The sequence below is a fragment of the Nannobrachium achirus genome, assembly GCF_963921795.1.
Source record: "Nannobrachium achirus genome assembly, chromosome: 4".
NCBI lineage: Eukaryota > Metazoa > Chordata > Actinopteri > Myctophiformes > Myctophidae > Nannobrachium > Nannobrachium achirus.
Genome location: NC_137813.1, coordinates 7,096,984 through 7,122,351, shown reverse-complemented (window position 1 = coordinate 7,122,351; position 25,368 = coordinate 7,096,984). Strand labels below are relative to the sequence as shown.

The window sequence follows — 25,368 nt, the reverse complement described above, 5'->3', positions numbered from 1 at the left end:
AGTATGTACTGTACTCAAGTAAAGATACTTTTTTAAGGGTCTGGGGAACCGCAGCGGGTCCTTGACAGGCTTTGAGGAGGTCCTCAGAAACATCAACATCAGTTCAACCACTGCAATACCTTCTAAGGTAAGAAAAATTACATGATTATGTCAAAAACGATCCAAGGCTTTACAAAATAAATAAAAATAAAAAGTGTTAATAATAATAATAATAATAATATATATATATATATATATATATATATATATATATATATATATATTAGCCTGTCTAAGCACAGTAAGCTTGTTTTGGGGTTTCATATCCCAGTGCAGCGTGATTATGGATCCCACTGGGAAAGATGGATAACCACGCCCCGGACTCATTTTTGAAGCTTGTGATTGGCTGAACCGGACGTAGGGAGCGCTCCGTTGTAGTCTCTTGGACCGTGCGAGGTGCACCAAACCCCAATTATCATTGCGTTTATCGTGCGCTTGCCCAGGGCATAAATATAACGATTGCATTCACCACGGCTTCGCGGCCACTCGCGCCTGCGGCGCTCGGGGGCGAAGAGCAGGACCAAGGTCCGCTGGCCTTCGCGCCGCTTGCAGTGTCGTGGACAATAACTGTGAAAACGAGCGCTCTATGCCGTTTCCATCCATCTTTCCCAGTGGGATCCATAATCACGCCCCAGTGCATAGTATTTTATTTCTTAACATGTTTGTACCGAGGTGGGTGGGAGGTGCCCGCTCTTCCCTGCTAAACCCCTATGCTACGGTAGGTGGCGGTATGTGCTTCCGTATAGCCTCAGAACAAGTGAGTAGACTTGGTGGCTAAAGCTACAACAACAACAACATCACACACACACACACTTCTGTGGAGATCTGGACGACATGTTCCACCTCAGAGCCTTCGTGTCGGAGCGGCTGTCCGCCGCAGCCGTGGACATCTTTGGAGAGGTGGAGAAGAGCCTGTCCTTGTACCAGGTGGAAGTGTCCAGGTCCAGGGAGGAGATCATTCTCCTGCGGCAGCAACTGGAGCTTCTCAGAGACAACAGCACAGGTCAGCAGCAGCACGATGCTAACTTGATAGCTGACAATGTAAACAAATGGCTCCAACGGCTGCTCCAGAGGTGTAGCCCTGAATACAGGACTCTCATATACATGAGAGTCCTGGTGCCGCCTCAACATGAGGAGTAGTGGGCAATCGAGCCCTTAACGGTTTGAGCTAGGAACGTCAGATTTCAAAAATAAACTGCTTACCCAAGCCAACTTTGCTAACGATTTGACGCCGCACAACGTTCATTACACGCCGCTCCCCGGTTGTTGAATAAAACGCATTTTTGTCCGAAATTATTTTGCTTAACATAGGACGTCCGCCTCTAGTGGACAGTCGCGTCATCGCATCATCTCCGTTCACTACAATGATCAACCGGAGATGACGCGACTGTCCACTAGAGGCGGACGTCCTATGTTAAGCAAAATAATTTCGGACAAAAATGCTTTTTATTCAACAATCCGGTAGCGGCGTGTAATGAACGTTGTGCGGCGTCAAATTGTTATCAAAGTTGGCTTAGGTAAGCACTTTATTTTTGAAATCTGACGTTCCTAGCTCAAACCGTTAAGGGCTCGATTGCCCACTACTCCTCATGTTGAGGCGGCACCAGGACTCTCATGTATATGAGAGTCCTGTATTCAGGGCTACTCCAGAGGGTAACAGGAAAACTCGACCCAAACTCGTTTCCCAACTTGTCTGTGGCCTTAAGCTAGATGCAGAATAGACCAAAATCAAATCTTTGCTTCTGGGGGTCCCAGAAGATTAGATTTTGGTCTATTCTGCATCTATCTCAAGGCCACAGACCCGTTGGGAAACGAGTTTGGGTCGAGTTTGTTTTGGGTTGAGTTTTCCTGTATTCCTACAGTTCAACTGTTAACGAGAACTCATTGGAACACTATGGACCAGAGCTAAGGCTAGTGCAGGGTAGCCCTGGTTTGAAAATTCAATTACTTTCAATACTTTTTTAGCTGTTTGCAAAAACATAATTTAAAGAAAGCCCAGGAAAGTTGGATACCGTTCAATTACAATCAGTTGTAGGGGTACAGCATTGTGTAATGCTGTGAAACAACCACCATAAGGACTATAAACCTTGGATTGACATCTATATCTAGCCGCAAATTGCAACACTAGTTTTAGTTTTATAATCGGATGAATCTAGGGTTGCAATTATGTACCTCCCATAGTGCATAAAAACGTTTTTTTGCTATCTGATTGTATTAAACGACATCAAACTCACCAATATTGCGGCTCTATGGAAAGCTTGGAATTTACTCTTGCTATCTGCAAAGTGTTTCAAAAAAATCCACCGTAGACATGTTATGTCTATCAAGAAATTTGGTTCAGGTGATTATTTTTTCTAAGTCCTGTAGTTTGGAAGCGCTTGTGGGAAGTCACTCAGCGGTCCTGTGATCACCTGGTTCTAAATGTCACATAATGCAGGAGGCAGCGGGATGTTGCATTATAGAAGACGAGCGCTTCCGAAGTTCAACACTTAGAAAATAAACCATGTCTGCTCGGATTTCTTGACAGAAAATAAATAACATAACATTTTTCTGAAACAAACACTTTGCAGATAGAAAGAGGATCATGCAAGTTTTCCATAGAGCCGCAATATTGGTGAGTTTGACGTTGTTTAATACAATCAGATAGCAAAAAAAACAAAAACGTTTTGATGTATTGACTGCATATGGGAGGTATTGCAATTTGCACCCTAGATTCATCCGATTATAAAAACATCTAGTGTTGCAATTTGCGGCTAATCTAGACCTACTGCACATACAGTATGAAACAGAGCTGCTACCTTTAAATGCATTTTGAATTGAATTGAATTGAATTTTGTAAACAACTGTCACAGTTTGTCGTTATGTACATGCTATATACAGGGTATATAACTTTTGAAACAAAGCAGCAATCTTTTGCAGTCACTCTGGAACAAATGGCAGCTTGTTTTCCTTCTCAAAACAACTTTAAATACCATTCAAAAGAGCCTCACATTTAAAATCCATTTAAAGGTAGCAACAATGTTTGTATTTGCAGTATGTCTAGAGGTCACTCAATGTTTTGTAGTCCTTAGGGTGGTTGTGTTCCTTTCGCTAGCCTTATTTTATCGCAACAGTTCACAAATTGTGCTGCTGTGTTCTCACCTTGTTCACAGTAGGTATGGCTATGTGAACATTTTGTCACCATATGTCTTCAAACACACTTAGAGTGTGTCTCTGATGTCTTGGTATAGTGGGTAGGTTGTTAGAAAGTGTAGCTCTAGTCTACTTTTGGTACTTCAAGTACATTTCCATACAAATACTAATTGCGACCGTCAGGTCGCAGTTTAGTATCCGCATCAGTATGACATCACACTGCTTGGTGTGTGCCGTCAGGGTCATTTGTGTACGGTGTGATGTCATACTGATGTCAGCAGTGTGATGTCATACTGATGTCAGCAGCTATGTCTCTATATATGGAGTTATATGTTGTTCGTGTCCAAATATGGGGCTTGTGAGGTCAGACTTAGTGAGATTCGTCGGTTATCTCCATATATGGAGGGAGAACCAGCTTATGAGCCGATGAGTTGTGTCAGAGTCGAGATCCTGCTTGCATCTAATCTGTCGGTAGATAATGCCGGTCTTATATAAGGGTCATTTGTGTACGGTGTGATGTCATACTGATGTCAGCAGTATGATGTCATACTGATGTCAGCAGCTATGTCTCTATATATGGGAGTTATATGTTGTTCGTGTCCAAATATGGGGCTTGTGAGGTCAGACTTAGTGAGATTCGTCGGTTATCTCCATATATGGAGGGATGTGTTGGTTATCTCCATATCTGGAGATTCAACCTTCAACGATTTTGACATCTTGTTACTAATCTGTCGGTAGATAATGCCGGTCTTATATAAGGGTCATTTGTGTACGGTGTGATGTCATACTGATGTCAGCAGTGTGACAGGAGATAAGCGACCATCTCCCGATTAGGGAGTCTTACTGGTATTTACTCTTTGTCGCAGTTACTATCCAAACCTCCACCGGTTGTCAGTCTATCACGTCACGTCACACTTTTCCCCTACTCATGTCTCCGCCACCGTTGCCCCGATCCATGCCAAACTTTGCACACACACTCCTTGGCTGCCAAACCATGGCCCTCTTCTAGCACCACCATGAGGCCGATCCTTGCAAAACTCATTTTTGGACACTGCTCCTACAGATTTTGCCCTAAAATCACGCAAAGCGGTACACAGTATCTCTAAAGTCATGTCATCAACATGCATCTGTCCCATCTAGCGCCACCATCATGCCAATTTTAGCAAATAACATTTTTGGACACTGCTTCAACAGATTTGTCCCTAAAATTACTCACCACAGTATCTCTAAAGTCATGTCTTCAACATGGATCTGTCCCATTTCCCATATTCTCTCCTGATTGCCTACCGTTGCCTTCTAAAAGCACCATCATCAGGCCAATTTTTGCAGAACCCATTTTTGGACACTGCTCCTACAGATTTTGCTCTCGGGAACTGATAACCGTTGTTAAAAGAATAGTTTTTTCACCCATTTAAAAAAGGGAAAACATCTGTTTTGTTTCCCTTAATAAAGCTCCCTATTTGCACAGTAAAAACAACAATACAACGAGGAAGAAGAATATGATAAAAAATGTTTTCTATAAGAAATGTGTTTTTGCAGTAAGTTAGGATTGACATAATCATGTAATGTCTGTAACGCGTCACAACGCGACTAGTTTTGAGTTTGCAGATCGGATATAAACCTGTCATCATCAACACCACCTAAGCCTAGCAAGTTGGTTTTAAGCTCTTTTTTCCTCTTTAAAACGGGATCGATGGGTGACGGGGTCTGTTTTGGAAAATCCAATTTTCACTGTTTGTTTCCTGATGAAGAACAAGCTTGTGTCTTGGTCAGGACGACAACAACAGCATGCATGGATGTTACACCGACATTGGTGTCGGGGGCTTGACACAGAAATGGGTGACCGCATCGCATAGTTGCATGGGTGATGATGTTACTCAGACATTGGTGTCCTGGGCTTTATCTGTCACTTTTCTTTAAGCGACCATTCTGATGGCTTCATGCTTGCTCTTATTGTTGTCGGCTTGTTAATGTTTACAGTTTACAGTTTAGGCATTTAGCAGACGCTTTTAATCCAAAGCGACTTACAATACGCAGATACAACATCACAATAATAAACAAGATAATAGGTCAGTACATTAACAGCAATATAACAATGTAAATGGATATCTATCTAGAGAAAAACACAATATAATCAAAGTTCTAAAGAAACCTAAAAAAACAAAAACAAATGCTAACTAGCTTCATGTATGGTCATTGATTTTACTGTAGTGCTAATGGTTTAGGTGGAGTCTGAAAAGGTGAGTCTTCAGTCCACGGCGAAAGGTAGCGAGTGAGTCCGTTGTTCTAAGTGCGACAGGGAGTTTATTCCACAACTTGGGAGCCAAGAGGGAGGAGGTGTGAGGGAGGTGGTGTGAGGAGGAGGTGACGCTATCACACTGGACTGGAGTGGAGCGAGGTGCAAGCTAAGGCACGCCCCCTTAAAGGACAAACGGTCATTTTTTTGGGTCAGCCCTAGAGCAAACACGGACTGTTTAGTCCTTTTTATTGTTTAAAGGGTGCAGGCAAGAGTCACTCTTGCCTGCATTCTGTAAACAATAAAGTACATTCCTTCTAGCAAATGTTATTTGTGTCTGCTTTGATTGCTAACTTTCCACCTGTCTTCTCCTGTAACTGTAGATCCTCTGAAGGCCACCGGGGTTACAATGCTGGACCACAACTACATCCCCCCCGTCCTGCAGGAGAACGGCCAAGGACCCCCAGGGACCCCGGAGGCCCCAGTTGATGAGAAAGAGGAGACAGAAGACTGCCGTGTCACAGAGTTCCTTCCAGGGCATTCGGAGAAGACTGAACATGACGTGAGGACCAGCTGCACGATAACTCAGCCAAACCCAGAGATACCGCAAATAAAAGAAGAGCAGGACGCATTTAGCATCGAGGTGGAAGTCTGTCCCACTCCCGATGTCGAGAAGAGTACGCCGGACGACCAAGATGGAGCGGAGATGGAGTTGACGCACCGATCACTGACCGACGATGACCGCGATGAGGAGACAGCGATGGACGATGAAAGACAGCGTTTGTATTCTGAGAATCAGAAACCCAATAAGCTGAATTTGGCAAAAGGTCTAAGTGATGGTAATGAGCAGGTAGGAGTCACAACAACATCACCACCTTGTGAGGAGGATTCCACTTCGAAGACCTCTTGCCACATTTGTGGCAAGTCTTTTCAATATGGAACCTCTTTAATGAAGCACATACAAAAGCACAACAACACGGTAAGCAATTGCAGCCTTTGTGGGAAAACCTGTGCGTCCACAGAGGAGTTGCGAAGTCACTTAAGCGGCGCCCACAGCAATAAATGCGACGTTTGCGGAAGAGCGTTCTCAAAGCCCCGTTGTCTGATCAAGCACGCCAAAACGCACACAGCCGTACGGGAGTACGCGTGCACCGTCTGCGGGAGGGTGTTTAACAGGAAGGATCACCTGGTGTCGCACGCGAGGACGCATTCCGGGGAGAAGCCGTATGTGTGTGACATCTGTGGCAAGGCTTTCAGCCAGAGCCAAACCCTGGGTTACCACTTGAAAAGCCACACAGGAGAGAAACCGTACCAGTGTTTGACATGTGGCAAACTCTTCATCACCAGCAGTCTTCTCAAAGTACACATGCGCAACCATGTGGACAATAAACCTTACATCTGTGACGTTTGCGGGAAACAGTATAAACTAAGTGGTGACATGTTGAGACATAAGAGGATTAAACACGGCAGCGAGCAGCACTGTTGCACGGTTTGTGGCGCGCGATATAAGTATTCTGGGAGCCTGAAGTATCATTTAAAAACCCATGAAAAAATATCTCAAAATTAGCCGATCTACAAGCACACAACGCAAAACAAATAGCCGATGCTGGTGTTCTAGTGGTTGGATTCGTTGATGAGCAGTTGGACAGATGGACACGGGAGACAAACACATTCACTGGATGATCAAACTATGCCAGGTGTTGTGGACAAGAACTGGAGCCATTATTTATCACACAGCTGCTTTTTGAGTTGTCTTCCATTACCGGTGTAGCAGGACATTCCTGGAATAAGTTAACCAGAGATTCACCCTCAATGATCCGATTCCGTTACGGTTCCCTTTAACCATTCCTATAGCGGGTTCCAAATGTTTCCCCATACACTCTCAGAGTTATGTTGATCCTTGTAATGAAAAGGTTTTAGAACCACTGGTATTGTAATTGTATAGCGGACGTGAAGTCCACACACCGGCTGTGACAGAGTGATGAAACCGTGTCCGGAAACAGTTCCAAATGTGATGGAACCGATTGTGTACCTCAATGTTGAAATCCTGTTCAGATTCCAACCCTATGTAAAAAAAACTAAAAAAAAAACTAAAATAGCCGATCTACAACCTTTAGAGTACTATATGTCACATTGCGGGGGAAGCAAAGTCAACTCCAAAGTCTCGTTACTCCGATTACGTGGCTATGCGTGTGGTTAGGGTTAGAGATGTCCTTAATAGGAATGCCAGGCTGAAAGTGGTTAATAAAAAAAATTGTTCACATGATTGGTGGCCTGATATCTCAGAGAACTACCTTTTTCACTTGTTTGATACATTTTATTTTGTAATTTCATTCACTGTTTAACCCATTTAGGCCTGAACACATTATGATGCAATATTTTTTGCTTTAAATATAAAAGAAATAGCAGATATACAAGCTCACAGCGCGGCACAGAGTGCCGCGCTACGAGCTTGTAGATCAGCTATTTTTGAAGTGACACTTGATTCTATAAGTGTCTTTTGAATCCTTTTAAGATTTTTGGAAAAAACCTATGTTTCTATTATGTCAGCAATCTGGCCAGCCATCGTCAAAGAAAAGGTCCTTTTCACTTAATTGGAGCTCAGTTATTCTGCTCTTCAGAGACTACTATGTCAGTGGTGCTCAAACCTTTTCATGTGAAGGACCCCCACAATGATATTTATTTGGCCACGGACCCCCATTTCAAAATATCTAGTTCCAGGGACCACCCAGAAGCAAAATTTTAGTTACAAACGTTCGCTTTGAAAATACATATATTCAAAGATTTGCACACATTTTCACGACTTTTTAAAAAATAGCAGATCTACAAGCTCGCAGCGCGGCACTCGGTGCCACGCTGTGAGCTTGTATATCTGCTATTTTTCACTGGTTAAAGCATTCAATAATTCTAGGCCTAATGGGTTAAAAACATATATTTCCACAAGGCTACACATGTATTCATTATTAGTCATTTTTCAGGTCATGCTGCAGTTTCTTGACATTTCATCAAATAAATAAAGAAGTGTGAATAGTGTGATAAAAAAGCAGCCGATAATACATCACCCAAAAGCCAAAATCCTCACTGACTTCGGAAACTTAACACTGGACTTCAAGGAACTCTTGACTTTAGAAGGTTGACATTTCTGACTTATAAATGGTGGTCTTGTGTAATATTTTGAGATATGGATTTTAGATTTTCATGAGCTGTATGCCATTAAAATCTAAATTAAAACATATTCATACATAAGTATTTGATGGCCTGCCAATTTTGCATGGACTTAATGCACACAAAGCCGTGTATTGGTTTATCAACATAGAATAGGCCTACACTTTGTTTACCTGTAAAGCAGACCTTGTACTGTAAAGATAAATAGAGGGTATGCGTGTGACATCATCACCATACCCGGAAGTTATGCGGGAACGCCTACTGAGTGACAAAAACTTTCTGGCCTTGACAGCCCATACATCCAAACAGAAGTCTTACCTGATTGCATTAAACAATCTTAAACGATGTTAAACACACTTTGCCACTCACTTGGCCACTCGATTCGCCACTCACTTTATGCATGTGCATACCCTCTATAGCAGTGTTTCTCAAATGGGGGGTATGTGTACCCCTAGGGGTACGCAGAGGCACTACAGGGGGTATTTGAGAGAAAGTGGAAACATTTATTTTACTGTTATGTTTAGTGATAAAACATTGACGTGTGTATGTGAACATGCTGCCCTGTAAAGCTTTAAACCATAAATCATTTTTGACTAGCACAGCTGTTACTGAATTAGAAAACAATGCACATTTAATGTCTACATTTAAGTATTTTCTCATCAAAATGTTGGTGTCAATCGGGAAAAGGGGGTATTGAAGCCCAAAAGGTTTTAGAACCACTGCTCTATAGACTATAGTGTGTAAAGCCTACTTTCTGATGTCGCTGTGTCCCACGTGTTTCTCAGGTGAAACAATCCAAGGTTATGAAGAAGAAAAAGTCATAATGTGTCGCATCTCAGCCACTTCTGATGAACCTTTGTCCGGAAATTGTTTTCTCAAGTCTTTATTTTATTGATGACACTACAATTGTATTGAGACGTCTAAAAACACAGAGTAAGCTTGTATTAGGTTTCATGCCTGTGCATATTAGAGTTGTTAAATGTTCAATCACTTTAATAATTATGTAGACCTATATTTTACATTACTTAAGAGTGTTTTCCAAATATTATATTTCTTAACGTTTTGGGCCAAAGTAGCCAACTTTACAGGTCCCCACTCTTCTATGTTACCCCATTCTACGGTAGGTGGCGGTATTGTGCTATGTGTGAGTAGCTTGGTGGCTAAAGCAACAGCAACAACATCATCGCACACTTCTCTGGAGATCTGGACGGCATGTTCCACCTCAGAGCCTTCGTGTCGGAGCGGCTGTCCGCCGCAGCCGTGGACATCTTTGGAGAGGTGGAGAAGAGCCTGTCCTTGTACCAGGTGGAAGTGTCCAGGTCCAGGGAGGAGATCATTCTCCTGCGGCAGCAACTGGAGCTTCTCAGGGACAACACAGGTCTCCATGCTAACTTGATAGCTAACAATGTAAACAATGGCTCCAACGGCTGCAGCAGAGAACCAGCTCTGCTCCATAGCATTAGAACGAAGCAGTTCAACTGTTAAGGAGAACTCCTTGGAACGCTATGGACCAGAGTAGCTCTGGTTTGATTCAAATATTTCAATACGTTATAGCCGTTTTCAAAGACATAAATTAAAGAGAGCCCTGGAAAGTAGTAGGATACCGTTCAATTTCAATTCAAAGGATCTTTATTGGCATGAGAAAACATACGTTTACAACTTTACATTGACAAAGCAAGTGTCAACTAGTCTGTACATATTATAAAAACAGTAGAAAAAGGGGAACAGACATACAGTTGGACTGTTGAGGGGGTACAGTACAGCGGTATTAAGGTAATCACTCCATTCGCCTGGAGTTTGTGCCATTTTGCACTAAAATGTTTTATTTGCGACCGAAGGTTGTATTTTACCATGAGAAATGTCACAGCTTATCCGCGTGTAGACGTGAAGCCGTGTGTGTACATATTTTTACAGTCTACGGGTTGGTTCCCTTGACACATCACTGTGACATCACCTTTGTATGAGTCCATATATGAGTATTCCCCAGAATCCCTTTTATACCCATGTATGAAGGTCCCTGACGTCAACGATATAGGCCTATATCACTGGCCAGATGGCCAAGACATGGCCCATAATCTGTGTGGCTGGTTAATTCAGATATGGATCTCTATGTATGGGCATATCATATCTTGTAGGCCTATATTGTGATGTCATGGGAACGACTCTTAACAGAACAATATTAAGCCCATATCTAGCAGGACTTAATAAGGGAATGCCCATATATGGAGGAAGACAGCCCATATATGTGCGGCTGGTTCAGACAGGGATCTCCATGTATGGGCATAAAAGGGATCTCCATATATGGGTAACTGGTCCCATATACGTCACTGGCCAGATGTGCTTTAGGGTGAGGTCGCATGTCGCCCTGAGGCGTCTTACTAGTATTCTGGGGGAACAGACAGAGTCATTGTAGACGAAGAGGCACAGGGTTGTTAGTAGCCATGGCAGGGATATGGATAATGTGTGAGCTTAAACATGTGCTTGCTGCATACAATTACAACACAGTGATTTTGGTTATAATTTTGGTTATGATTTATTTACATCCAGCATACAGTATATTGAAAGACATTGAATGAAAGAAAGGTATTTCTGCAAGAAAGGCATGTGGTGCTAAGGATAACGAGAACTAACTAAACCAGAGTTTGGTTTGTTCAAAAGTTGATATATAAGGAAAAAAAAGTTGTGCAAAAGTCGAGCACCTGGCGAACAGACTTGTACAGCATTGTGTAAACAGCTATTCACATTTCATCGTTTTGAAACAAATAGCAATTTTTTGCAGTTGCTTTGGGACAAATAGCATTATTTCTTATATAGGCCAATGCGTCAAAACAGTATTTTGCTATCTGATTGTATTAAACAACGTCAAACTCCCCAATATTGCGGTTCTATAGAAAGCTTGAATTGGCTTGAATTAACCTCATTCTATCAGCAAAGTGTTTGTTTAAGAACAATCCACCGTAGACTACTTTCTGTCAACAAATCCGAGCAGACATGTTTTAACCCTTTTTTTGAACTTTGGAAGCGCTAATCTTCAATAACACAACGTCCCGCTGCCTCCTGAATTATGTGACATTTAGAACCAGGTGGTACACAGGACCGCTAAGTGACTTCCCACGAGCGCTTCCAAACTCCAATATTTAGAAAAAATAATTACCAGAAATTGACAGAAAGTAGCTCCTCTACGGTGGAAACAAAGACCATGCAGATAGAAAGAGTATAAGTCAAGCCTTCCATTAAGCCGCAATATTGGTGAGTTTGACGTTGTGTAATACAATCAAATAGAAAAAAGAGAAAAGAATGCATGCATTGAATCCCTACTGGAGGTATTGCAACCCTAGATTAGTCAGATTTAAAAGGAATACGTCTAGTGTTGCAATGTGCGGCTAAAACAGTTGTAGGGGTACAGCATTGTGTAAACGGCTATGTCACAGTTCGTTGTTATGTACATGTTATATACAGGATATAACATTTGTGAAAAAAGCAGCAATCTTTTGCAGTCGATTTGGGACAAATAGCAGCTTGTTTTCCTTCTCAAAACAACTTTAAAGGTTAAATGACATTCTGTTTTTACCAATCATAAAAGTCTTTGCCCTGGTCCTAAAAACATGTTTTAAAATGTTTAAACTTGAAAATCCACTCCATGGAGCCATGGTCTCTCTCTCTGTTTAGGTGTCATGAAAAACGGTCTGTCACCTGAAATACTCTATAATCACCACCAGGGGAGCCTCTCTCTCCCACTCAGCAGTTCTCAAACTGGTACCCAAAGTGGCCACTGGCCACACGCACGCTCACACACACACACACACACACACACACACACACACACACACACACACACACACACACACACACACACACACACACACACAGAGGTCCGCCCAGCTCCAACACAATGACCGAGAGATGCATGCTCGCAGACGCGATGCATGTGTTTCGCTGCTTTGCTTTGGTACAACAAGACACACTGTGACACACACACACACACACACACACACACACACACACACACACACACACACACACTGACACACAGAGGCTGAGCTGAGCCCTGACGAGGCACACACAAACAGCATCGAGAGTCGCGAGTGTTTTTTTCTTCCCCGGGACCGACGTTACCGGATCTCTGTGGTTACATCTGTACCCCCGCGGAGTTCAATTTAGACCGTACGCGGTAACGTTATAGCTCTGCTCCGCGCTGCAGAAACACTTCACGGTCCTTCTGTAGTTATTATAGTAACATATTTTGTCTAAATGCCTCCGTTTAGAGAACCACCTATTGCTTGTGTTATCATAGCGTTTTACTGTCTGCTCTCCGAGTCGCCGTGCCCGTGTGTGTGGAGGGAGGACAGGGCAGCGTGGAGTTATAGTCGGCTGCTCCACGGTCCACGGAGCTCTGCCCCCGGGAGAAGTGCGCTGTCCTCGGGGACTCGGTGATGAGGAGGGAGGCGCTGCCCACGGACCCAGCCAGGGCGGAAAATACATAGCGATATATAGCGATTTTCATTATTTCACAAAAGCATAAACTGACTACTTGATATGAAGGATATTGATGTAAATAAGATATCCGAATGGGTAAATATATTTTATATGCCCATATTTACAATTAAAGGATAATATAATGTAAGAGGTCACTTCCTCAAAACTTGGGCTGTGGAGAAATACAGACAGGGACACTGGGAGAGGGGAGAGAGGTGAATCGACTGACGACGTATGAGTCCAGTAGCCAATGAACTGCGCGTTTGAGACTCATTATGCAGAAACCAGCACAAACACACAGATAGCAGGAAAACCACTGCATGTCAAAAGTTGCGTTTTTTTTGGTGTAATTGAGGCCAGGAAACATTAAAAAAAGCATAAAAAACTCAAAATTTATTTTTGGATGTCACCACCCCTTTAAATACCATTTAAAAGAGCCTCACATTTAAAATCCATTTAAAGGTAGCAACTCTGTTTGTATCTGCACTATGTCTAGAGGTCACTCAATGTTTTGTAGTCCTTGGGGTGGTTGGGTTCCTTTCGCTAGCCTTATTGTATCGCACCAGTTCACAAATCTTGCTGCTGTGTTCTCACCTTGTTGTATTTCTCACAGTAGGCCTATGGGAAAATGTTGTTGTCATGTCTTCAAACACACTTTGGGTGTGTGTAATTGGTGGGAACTTAGTATGTCTCTGATGTCTTGGTATAGTGAGCAGGTGGTTAGAAAGTGTAGCTCTGTTTCCACCACATTTTGTGGTAACTTTAGTTACTTTGAGGAATTTTGATTACAATTGCAAAACCTATACATTTCCCACATCATCTCCATACATTTCGGCCATAGACGATCTAACAAGCTCACTTGTGAATGTGTAGATCAAGGGATGTTTAATCCATTTTATCCAGTTGACAACTTGTGAAATGGGACATTCTACATATTGATTATTTTCTACATTTGGTATTTTAAGTACATTTCCATACCAAATACCAATACTTTTCTACTTTTACCCAAGTACATTTTGAATTCTGGACATTTACTCTTAACATAGTATTTCTACATGGCAGTGTTGTCATTTTTATTTAAGTAAAACATTGTAGTATGGTTTCCACCAATGCAAATTGTATTTGTGTCTGCTTCAATTTCTAACTTTCCCCCCGTCTTTTTCTGCAACTGTAGATCCTCTGCAGGCCACCGGTGGCAAAATGCTGGACCACGCCTACATCCCCCCCGTCCTGCAGGAGAACGACCAAGGACCCCCGTGGACCCCAGAGGCCCCAGTTGATGAGGAAGAGGATTCAGAAGACTATACTGAGGGCTGTAAGTTATTCCTTCCAGGGCTTTCGAAGAAGACTGAACATGACGTGAGGACCAGCTGCACGATGACTGAGCCAAACCCAGAGATACCGCGAATAAAAGAAGAGCAGGACGCATTTAGCATCGAGGTGGAAGTCTGTCCCACTCCCGATGGCGAGAACAGCGAGCCGGACGGCCGAGATGGAACGGAGATGGAGTTGACGTACCGATCACTAACCTCCGATGACGATGGCAGCGATGAGGAGACAGCGATGGTCGAGGAAAGACAGCGTTTGTGTGCTGATAAGCTCAATGAGCTGAATGTGTCTACAGGTCTAAGTGATGGTAATGAGCAGCTAGGAGTCACAACAACATCGAAGACCTCTTGCCACATTTGTGGCAAGTCTTTTCAATACGGAGCCTCTTTAATGAAGCACATACAAAAGCACAAAAACACGGTGAGCAATTGCAGCCTTTGTGGGAAAACCTGTGCGTCCACAGAGGAGTTGCTAAGTCACTTAAGCGGCGCCCACAGCAATAAATGCGATGTTTGCGGAAGAGCGTTCTCAAAGGCCCGTTGTCTGATCAAGCACGTCAAAACGCACACTCACACAGCCATACGGGAGTACGCGTGCACCGTCTGCGGAAGGGTGTTTAACAGGAAGGATCACCTGAAGTCGCACTTGAGGACGCATACCGGGGAGAAGCCGTATGTGTGTGACATCTGTGGCAAGGCTTTCAGCCAGAGCCAGAATCTGACTATCCACAGGAAGAGTCACACAGGAGAGAAAGCGTACCAGTGTTTAACGTGCGGCAAACTCTTCGTCACCTGCAGTCATCTCAAGACACACATGCGCTACCATGCCGACGAGAAACCTTACATCTGTGACACGTGCGGCAAACAGTATAGACAAAGTGGTGACATGTTGAGACATAAGAGGATCACACACGGCGGAGAGCGGCAAGGTTGCACAGTTTGTGGCCTGCTGTATAAAGATGCTCGGAGCCTGAAGGCCCACTTAAAAACCCACGAAAAAACATCACAAGAATAGCCCATCTACAAGCTCACAGCGCAAAAAATATTGCCGATGCAATGTATTTATCGCACAGTTGCTTTCTTTCTTTATTCATTTCTTCCATTACGAGTGTAGCAGGACATTCCTGGGTTAAGTTAACCACATCTTTAGGATTTTAACAATCCCGGTTCCTTAGAGCAGTGTTTCTCAACCACTGTGCCTGGGGACCTTTGGTGTGCCCCTGAGAAGGGTCAAGTGTGCCCCTTGAAACTGCTTGAAAGCCAGTATTGTATTTATCATTTTAAAAATGAATTAAACTAGTGAAAACAGCCGATCTAAAGCACACAACGCATCGCACTGGGGGGCGTTGTGTGCTTGCAGATCTGCTGTTTTCACTACTGTTGTGCGACAGCCTTGTATGATGAAGCAGGGCTTTACCTTGCGAAGAAACATACACATTTGAAACTTGGAAATACAAGGTTTCTTCCCAACAGTGATGATATTTACACCCCCGTATTATGTTGGTGTGCCCATGGATTCTTGGGACATGAAAAGTGTGCCCATGCAGAAAATAGGTTGAGAAACACTGCCTTAGAGAATAGAGATTCACCCTCAATGGTCCGATTCCGTTACAGTTCCCTTTAACCATTCCTATTGGGGGTTCCAAATGGTTCCCTATACACTCTCAGAATTAAGGTTTTAGAACCACTGGTATTGTAATTGTATAGCAGACGTGAAGTCCACACACCAGCTGTGACAGAGTGATGAAACCGGTTCCAAATGTGATGGAACCGATTCCAGCTCCTCGATGTTGAAATCCAGTTAGAATTCCAACGCTATGTAAAGCAAATGAAATAGCCGATCTACAAGCTCAATCTGTCACATTGCGGGGAAAGCATGGGCAAGTCTGAAGTCTTGTTACTCCGATTACGTGGCTATGCACGTGGTTAGGGTTGGAGATCAGGGACGTCCTGGCCATTGGGAAAAGCGGGACAACTCCCGAACGGCCGGTTCATTCCAGGCCGGCCATTAGGAAAAAAATAAAAAATAAAATGTCGTTCCATTTTGGGGGCTGGGCGGCCAACAAAGAAAATCGTTACTGTCGGGCAGAAACCTCGTCCAAGTTTCAAATTTGTACAAGCCCTGCTTCATCATACAAGGCCTTCACACAAAAGTAGTGAAAACAGCAGGCGTTGTGTGCTTGTAGATCGGCTGTTTTCACTATTTAATTTTTTTTTTTAAATGATAAATACAAAAACGGTTTTGGACATACAAGGTTTCCACCCGACAACGACGAAATATAACTCATGTTGTTGACCCACTGGCTTGTCACTTGTCATGATCTGAAATGGCAAATCTTTGAGTAGCAGCAGCGCTATAGAGAGAGATCTCTCTCTATAGCGCGCAATGAGGGCCTCTCTATCTCTTTTTTCCGGGGCTCAATCAGGGGCCCAGCATGTCCCTGTTAGAGATCATGGGCTTAGTAATGGGGAGAGTCAGACAAACTCACCGCCAGAGTTATGTGTGTCCGAACAACGCTACACACCCAAATTGCGGCACGTTATGAGCTTAGAATATTTTTGAAACTTTTTTTGCAGATTTCCAACATGCCCATAATGGGAATGCCAGGCTGAATAAGTTGTTAATAAAATGTAAAATTGTTCACATAATTGGTGTCCTGATATCTGAGAAGAACTGACGTAAAGTAAAAGTGTCACATCAACTCTCTTGTTCTACCTTTTTCAATTTATTTTAGTTTGAATTACATACTATTACTTTTTGATGCATTACTTTTGTGATTTGACACACTGTTTAAAAACCTACATTTCCACATAGTAAGGGAAAGTTAGCCGAGTGTTAGACAAATGTGGGAACTAAATCTAAATCAATAGCTTTCTTCACAAATGTGTTCATAAAGGTGTCTACTATCACCTCTGAACCTTTTCAATCACAACTCCCTTCGGAAACTTTTCAGCAGCCCAAAAATACCCTAATTAGAATTACACACCCCATATGCTCACATTGGCCATTTTGTCATTTTATCCCCTTTAATCCCAGGCCCAGGTATCCCGATACCCTCAACTTTGATTGGTTCCCACAAAGTTCCCCAAGGGAGTTGTGATTGAGAAAGTTCAGAGGTGATAGTAGACACCTTTATGAACACATTTGTGAAGAAAGCTATTGATTTAGATTTAGTTCCCAGATTGGTCTAACACTCGGCTAACTTTCCCTTACTAACAAAAGCCACACCGGCACACATGTACTGATTATGAGTGTTGTTTTAGGTAAGGCTGCAGTGGCTTGTCATTGCATCAAATAAGTCAAGAAAATGTGAGTGTAAAAATCGTCACTGACTGGAAACTTCACAGTGGACTTCAAGGAACTCTGACTTCAGAAGATTGACATTTCCGTATTATTAATTTAAATGGTGGTCTTGTGTAATATTTCAAGATATGGAGTTTAGATTTTCATGAGCTCTATTGCCATTAAAATCGAAATGAAAACAGTTTGCATGGACATACACACAAAGCCGGATTCTATCAACCTAGAATCAGTGTTGGGGAAGTTAAAGTTACATGTAAGTTCTGATGCAAAAAAAGTTAGACCAAGGCACTCTTGAGAAACAGTTAAAAAGCCTTTATTTTAGGGCTAATGCATAAAAAGAAAATCACCTACGTGTTGTGGCACATAATGCCTTCTTCAGGGTGACTGCATTACATGTAACTTGAGTTATGTAATTAAGTTACATTTTGCTGTAACTTGCTGGTAACAGAGTTACATTCATATTTCTGTAACTCGTCAATAACTGAGGTACTTTTGGGGTAATTTTTGGCTCAAGTTACAAGAAGTTACAAGCGAAGTTATAAATTTACATTTACATTTTTTTACAAGTTTTGTAAATATTGACGATCAAATGTCCTCAACAGATCCCAATTTTCTTCTTGTTTTAACTTTATTTTAGGAACACAGATGTTTACTAAAGAAAATCTCAACCTTTTTGAAATAAAACATAAAACTCCAGTTGAGAGGCATATTTCTGCCTCTTTTTGGCCAAGCTTGTATTGGGGTTCATATCCCAGTGCAGTGAGTGCACATATAGTTGTTAAATGTTCAATCACTTTCTAATGCCTCATTCACACTACAGATATATAGTTGAACGTTTTGCTTGGTAATTCAATGTAATCTCAATGGAAACCAGCTTTAAAGGCTGGATTCCAAGGACAGCCGACATGCCCAGCCTTTAAAGCTGGTTTCCATTGAGATTACATTGAATTACCAAGCAAAACGTTCAACTATATATCTGTAGTGTGAATGAGGCATAATCATGTATACTTTACATTAATTAAGAGCGTTTTCCAAATATTTAATTTCTTAAAATGTTGAGCCAAATTAGCCAATTTTACATGGAGGTGCCCTCCCTCATTGTTACCCATTGAGTATACGGCTGTTACCCCTATGCTACTGTAGGTGGCGGTATGTGCTTCCGTATAGCCTCAGTCCTCCAGTGAGTAGCTGTTGGTGGCTAAATCAACAGTCGGCAACAACAACATCACACACTTCTGTGGAGATCTGGACGACATGTTCCACCTCAGAGCCTTCGTGTCGGAGCGGCTGTCCGCCGCAGCCGTGGACATCTTTGGAGAGGTGGAGAAGAGCCTGTCCTTGTACCAGGTGGAAGTGTCCAGGTCCAGGGAGGAGATCATTCTCCTGCGGCAACAACTGGAGCTTCTCAGAGACAACACAGGTCAGCAGCAGCACGATGCTAACTTGGCTAACGTAGCTCTGCTTTGATTGATTCAATACTTTTATTAGCTTTTTGCTAAAACATACAATGAGGAAAACACAGGAAAGTAGGATACCGTTCAATTTCAATTCAAATTAGCTTTATTGGCGTGAGAACTTAACATTCACAAAGGCTAAGCAAGTGTCAACATTATAAACATTAGGAAAAGGGGGGTACAGGCCTGTATACTGGGGGTCCGCGGGGATACTGCAGGGGGTCCCCGAAATTGTTGGGGACAATGCTAGACATATTTTGTATTTTAATTTAAAGTAAAGTAATTTGTCTTATAAGTAACAACACATTATTCTGTCTCTTTTGAATAGCTTGTATTACACATGATTATTGTGCAATTGACAGATTGTTAGTGATGGATTGATATTATTGACATTGGTTCTCAGTTAATTAATAAGGTATGTTTAAATGGCAGTGGTACGGCCACTTGTACATGCATGTTTCAAATAAAAGCATGAATATATTAATCTATTTTAATAGCATAGTAATTGAATGCACAATAAAATGGTATGTTTATATAGGGGGTCCCTGCTCCATCTCCCCATCCCCATCAGTTTGGGGGTCCCTGGCCTGAAAACGTTGAAGACCCCTGCTATATACAGTTGGAGGGGCACAGCATTGTGTGTACTTTAGTATTTCCTATTTCCAATACTTTTACTTCTACTCCACAACATATCGGATCCAAATATTGTACTTTCTCTATAAAACATACATAAACCACTTTATCCCTATGTTATACCCTGCCTACGCAACCCGTTGTGAGCTTGCAGATCTGCTAATTTTAAAACATTTTGTACTTTAAGTACATTTTGATGCCAACACTTTCCTGCTTTTACTCAAGTACATTTTGAATTCCAGACCTTTACTAGTAACAATTACAGAGTTGTTTTTCAAAACAAATAGCAGTTATCTTTTGCAGTCACTTTGGGACAAAAGGCAGCATTTATTATTATTGAATTTTATTAACTGGAATACGTAAGGTCAGATTTAAAATGTATTTAAGGGTACCTACTACCTGCAGCTCTGTTTGCATGTGCAGTGGGTCTAGAGGTGGATTGGATTGTAGTCCTTAGGGTGGTTGTGGGGATCGGGTGACAAATCTTGCTGTGTTTGCACATTGTTGTATTTCTCACAGTAGGTAGGCCTATGGGAGTTTTATTTTTTTAATCGTTGGTCATGTTTTCTAACTCAATTTGGGTGTGTGTAATCTGTGGGAAGTATATGTATCTGATGTGTTGGTATAGTGGGCAGGTGGTTAGAAAGTGTAGCTCTGTTTCTACCACCTTTTGTGGAAACCTTAGTTACTAGTTACTTTGTGGAATTGTATTATTATTACAAAACGTATACATTACCCACATCAGATCTGTATACATTTCAGCCATTTGATAATCAAGCCTGTAGATCTGCTGTTTTCAAGGGATTATTATTCATTTTATACAGTTGAAAACTTGTGAAAGGGGACATGTCATTCTGCATATTGAGTACTTTCGGTACTTTAAAGGAGTAGTTCTGGGTTTTTGTTGCATTCCTAAGACAATACTTTTATTACAATAGAATGAATTTACTCCCCTTGATTTCTAATTGGGACCCAGATGCATTTGGGTTCCTTTCTGGAATCAATGGGGTTAAATGTATTATAATCAATAATTTATCTTAGGATTGTGACAAATACAAAAGGAAAAAAAAAAAGATTGAAAAGTCTCCCATGGTGTGAGGAATCGATAGAAAAAGTCATTTTAGGGGTGAATTACCCTTAAGTTAATTTTGATACCAATACTTATGCACTTTTACCCAAGCAAATTTTGAATTCTGGACATTTACTTGTAACATAGTATTTCTTTATGGCAGTTAAGGGAACAAAATGTGCGCTTAATTCTTTGAGCTTTCTATGAGCAGTACTACAGTATACTATAATACGCAAATAAATGAAGGGAACATTTTGTTCCTTTCATTTCTTTGAGCATTTTTATTTATTTATTTCTGCTTTGATTGATAACTTTATCCACTTGTCTTCTCCTGCAACTGTAGATTCTCTGCAGGCCACCGGGGGCACCATGCTGGACCGCGCCTACATGCCCCCCGTCCTGCAGGAGAACGACCAAGGAACCCCGGGGACCCCAGTTGACGAGGAAGAGGAGTCAGAAGACTACAGACCAGGGCCTTCGGAGAAGACTGAACTTGACATGTGGACCAGCTGCACAAACCCAGAGATACCGCAAATAAAAGAAGAGCAGGACGAGTTTAGCATCGCGGGGGGAGTCGGTCACTCTCCCGATGTCGCGAAGAGCGAGTCGTACGACCAAGACGGAGCGGAGATGGATTTTACCGATCATTTGGACCGATCACTGCCCCCCAATGACGATGACAGCGATGAGGAGTGGGTGATGGGCGATGAAAGACGCCCCTCGCCTGCTAAGAATCGGAAATTAAAGTCTAAAGAGAAAAAGTCTAAAGCAAAAAGTGTAAATGATGGTAATAAGCAGGTAGGATCACTGCCCCCCGATGACGACGACGGCGATGAGGATTGGCTGATGACTGATGAAAGACAGCGTTTGTCTGCTGAGTATCAGAAATTCAATGAGCTGAATGTGTCAAAAGGTCTAAGTGATGGTAATGAGCAGGCAGGAGTCACAACGACATCAACATGTGAGGAGGAGTCCACGTCGAAAACCTCTTGCCATTTTTGCGGCAAGTCTTTTCGATACAGAGCCTCTTTAACGAAACACATAAAAAAGCACGACAACATGGTGAGCGATTGCTGCCTCTGTGGGAAAACCTGCACGTCCACGGACGAGTTGCTGAGTCACTTAAGCGGCGACCACGGCAATAAATGCGACATTTGTGGAAGGACGTTCTCGCAGCCCCATTTCCTGATCGTGCACGCCAGGACGCACACGGGCGTACGGGAGCACGTGTGCAACGACTGCGGGAGGGCCTTCACCAGGAAGGATCACCTGGTGCTGCACGCCAGGACGCATTCCGGGGAGAAGCCGTACGCGTGTGACATCTGTGGCAAGGCTTTCAGCCAGAGCTCGAACCTCAACATCCACAGGAGGTGCCACACAGGAGAGAAACCGTACCAGTGTTTAGTGTGTAGTACACTCTTCAGCACCAGCAGTCAGCTCAAGACACACATGCGGCACCATTTAGACGAGAAACCGTACAGATGTGACGTCTGCGGTAAACACTTTAGACAGAGCGGAGAGATGACGAGACATAAGAGGGCTACGCACGACGGAGAGCGGCGTTACGGTTGCACGGTTTGCAGCCTGCGGTTTAGGTATGCGCCGACCCTGAAGGCCCACATGAAAACCCACGAAGAAACGTCACCAAACATCCCATCTACAAGCTCTTAACACAAAAAAAGAGCCCATTGTAATGGAGATCTAGGTACGTAGGACTGTATAATGCTGGAGGCAGTGTCCACCTAACAGTTAACAATGTCTAGCTTTCAGGGTCCAAGTTCTTCAATCTCTTCATTCGTTGATGAGCAAGTTGGAAACACACTCACTGGATGATCAAACTGTGCCAGGTGCCGTGGACAGTAACTGAACCCATTATTTATCACAACAGCTGCTTTTTGAGTTGTCTTCCATTACCGGTGTAGCAGGATATTCTCGTGTTAAGTTAACTACATCCTTAAAAAGGAGGCGAATTAGCCAAATATGCCTTAACATATTATATTGTCCTCTATAAGTACAATGTTAATATTTAACTAACCACAACCTTAAATAATATTCTAAAAATAGCTAATATTTCACTCAATAGGGGCAATGTGTGGTCTATCCATATGGAATTTATGCAATGCATATGAAAAAAAAAAAGAGTAAGTAATATGAGCAATATGTTTGTTTTTTCTTTCCTCATAATGGTTCCATAAATCCCACTGGGATAGAACACATGTGGACATAATGTCATCATAACCTTGCAACAGGCATTGTCCCCATTGAGTAAAATATTAGCTATTTATAGAATAAGTTAAATAGTTAAGGTATTTTTTTTTATTTTACTTTGAAGTTATAGGGGGCAATTAAAATGTATTGAGGCATATTTTGGCTTAATAGCTAGGGATCCTTTTAGGGGGTTCCAAATGTGCCCTTACAGGTCTGTAACCGTTTACGGCTCCATTTGGTTCCATTTGTACACTCATAGTTATGGTGGTCCTTTAAATGAAAAGGTTTTAGAACCACTGGTATTGTAATTGTATAGCAGAAGTGAAGTCCACACACCAGCTGTGACAGAGTGATGAAACCGGTTCCAGAAACTGTTCCAAATGTGATGGAACCGATTCCGGTTCCTCAATGCTGAAATCCAGTTCTGGATCCCAACCCCCGATCTACAAGCTCAATGTGTGTCACTACGGCAGGTTATGAGCTTGGAGGATTTGTGAGTCTTTTGCAAACTTTTTGTAAACTTCCAACATGGCCAAAATAGGAATGTCAGGCTGAAAGTGGCTAATAAAAAACCCTTGTGTGTGTAACATTTTCAAATAATTGGTGGCCTGATATCTCAAGAGGTGAATTGATTTAAAGTAAAAGTGTCACATATACTTTGAGACTTTTAAAAGTCATTGTTTTTTTGTTTTTTTTCAATTTAAGTTGGAATTATATGTTATTACGTTATGATATGCTTTCTTTATGGTTTAAATCAAACCCAGTTTGCAGTGAGCCGTGGTTCCCCTACAGCTGTACTGATTAATAGTAATGCTGCTCGACTACCTATTGGGTATTAATTGGGTGATTATGCTTTTCAAACATTTTCAAGTCCATTATTTCTGTCCTACCTAATCACTTTAGTAATAACTATTAATTATCCTTTTTTTTATAATATAATGTGTTTTTTTTTTTTTTTTTTACTTCACATTAATGAACCACTTTGAATTGCCATGGTTGAAAAAGTGCTTACATAAAAACTTGCCTTGTCATACTTGAGTCTTATGTGGCAAACATGTATTACTCAAGATGATCTATAGATTATTTTTCTTGTTCTTTAGTCACTAGTGTCAGTGGTGGACAAAGTACACAAGCCCATTACTTGATTCCTGGTCAAATATTATGCCAAAAAGTTGATTAAAGTCACGTTAAACACAAGTAAAGGACACATGCTCAAAAGACCTACTGCAGGGGTCTTCAACAGGGGGTCCGCGACCCCTAGGGGGTCCGCGGAGGTACTGCAGGGGGTCCGAGAAATTATTGCTTAAAAACAAAACAAAAAAAAGATTTCAAAAAATGTGTTTTTTTTTACATTTATGTTAAAAAATAAATCATGATTCTATCCATTTGAATACGGTAGCTTGAATACATGATTACTATGCAATTGACAGATTGTTGATATTATTGACATTGGTTCTCAGTTAATAAGTAGTATGTTTAGAAATGGTAGTGGTACGGCCCACCCTGCTCGCTGTAACTAAGTACATGTTTAAAATAAAAAATATGTCGTAGCCCCGACCCCCCCACCCTACGAGGTGGTAGGGGGTCCCTACTCCATCTCCCCATCAGTTTGGGGGTCCCCGGCCTGAAAACGTTGAAGACCCCTGATCTACTGTACTCAAGTAAAGTAAAGGTACTTTTTTTTTATGTCCCCCAGTGTCACAAGTGGTGAAGAGTCTCCTTTATTGTGGTAAATGTTATTATGGTAACTTTACTGGAATAGCATTCATAGTTTTAACTGATAAAAGTGTATAGGCTCTTCCCAGAGCAACCAGGTTTATTTGTATTGGATTTCTGTTCCATTCTGCATGTGGCAAGATTGATCTTCTGTCATAATACTTTCCTGCCTATAGGTTTGATAGCTACTGTCTTTGATGGTGAATTGGTGATAAAAGCAGGCCATCAGAACCATCCCTTATTGGGTTCTCAAGGTAGGGTCTGGGAAATCCCAGGGGGTCCTTGACGGGGTTCCACGAGGTCCCCAGAAAGATTTGCATCAACATCAGTTTAACCACTTGAATCCTACTTTATATTACAGCTATAAAGATCCTTAAAAGTGTAAAATTGTGTAAAAGAAAAAAGCAGCAGATGCCAATACAGTAGCACCAAAAATCAACTCTGACTTCAGGATGTTGACATTTCTGTATTATAAATCCTTGTTTTGAGTGGCTTTGTGTAAAATACTTTAAAAACGTCAAGCATGTCCAAAATTACAACACCAGAGGCAGCTCCACAGATCATGTTCAACCCAGATTCGGCTCAAACAAAGGCTCAAACTCGTTTTT

General features: G+C 42.0%; 2 protein-coding genes across 2 annotated transcripts; both read left to right on the top strand.

Annotated features, from left to right (window-relative positions):
- Window positions 1-847: 847 nt before the first annotated feature.
- Window positions 848-7,582, top strand: LOC308284459 (uncharacterized protein). The gene is made up of 2 exons (XM_080725074.1): window positions 848-1,042; window positions 5,791-7,582. Exons 1-2 carry the CDS (start codon window positions 874-876, stop codon window positions 6,972-6,974), a joined length of 1,353 nt encoding a protein of 450 aa, XP_080581200.1. The 5' UTR covers window positions 848-873; the 3' UTR covers window positions 6,975-7,582.
- A 2,160-nt stretch (window positions 7,583-9,742) lies between these two features.
- On the top strand, window positions 9,743-15,590 carry LOC308283502 (uncharacterized protein). Its single transcript, XM_080723943.1, has 2 exons — window positions 9,743-9,950; window positions 14,223-15,590. The coding sequence occupies exons 1-2, from the start codon at window positions 9,785-9,787 to the stop codon at window positions 15,389-15,391; spliced, it is 1,335 nt and encodes a 444-aa protein (XP_080580069.1). The 5' UTR covers window positions 9,743-9,784; the 3' UTR covers window positions 15,392-15,590.
- Window positions 15,591-25,368: the final 9,778 nt, after the last annotated feature.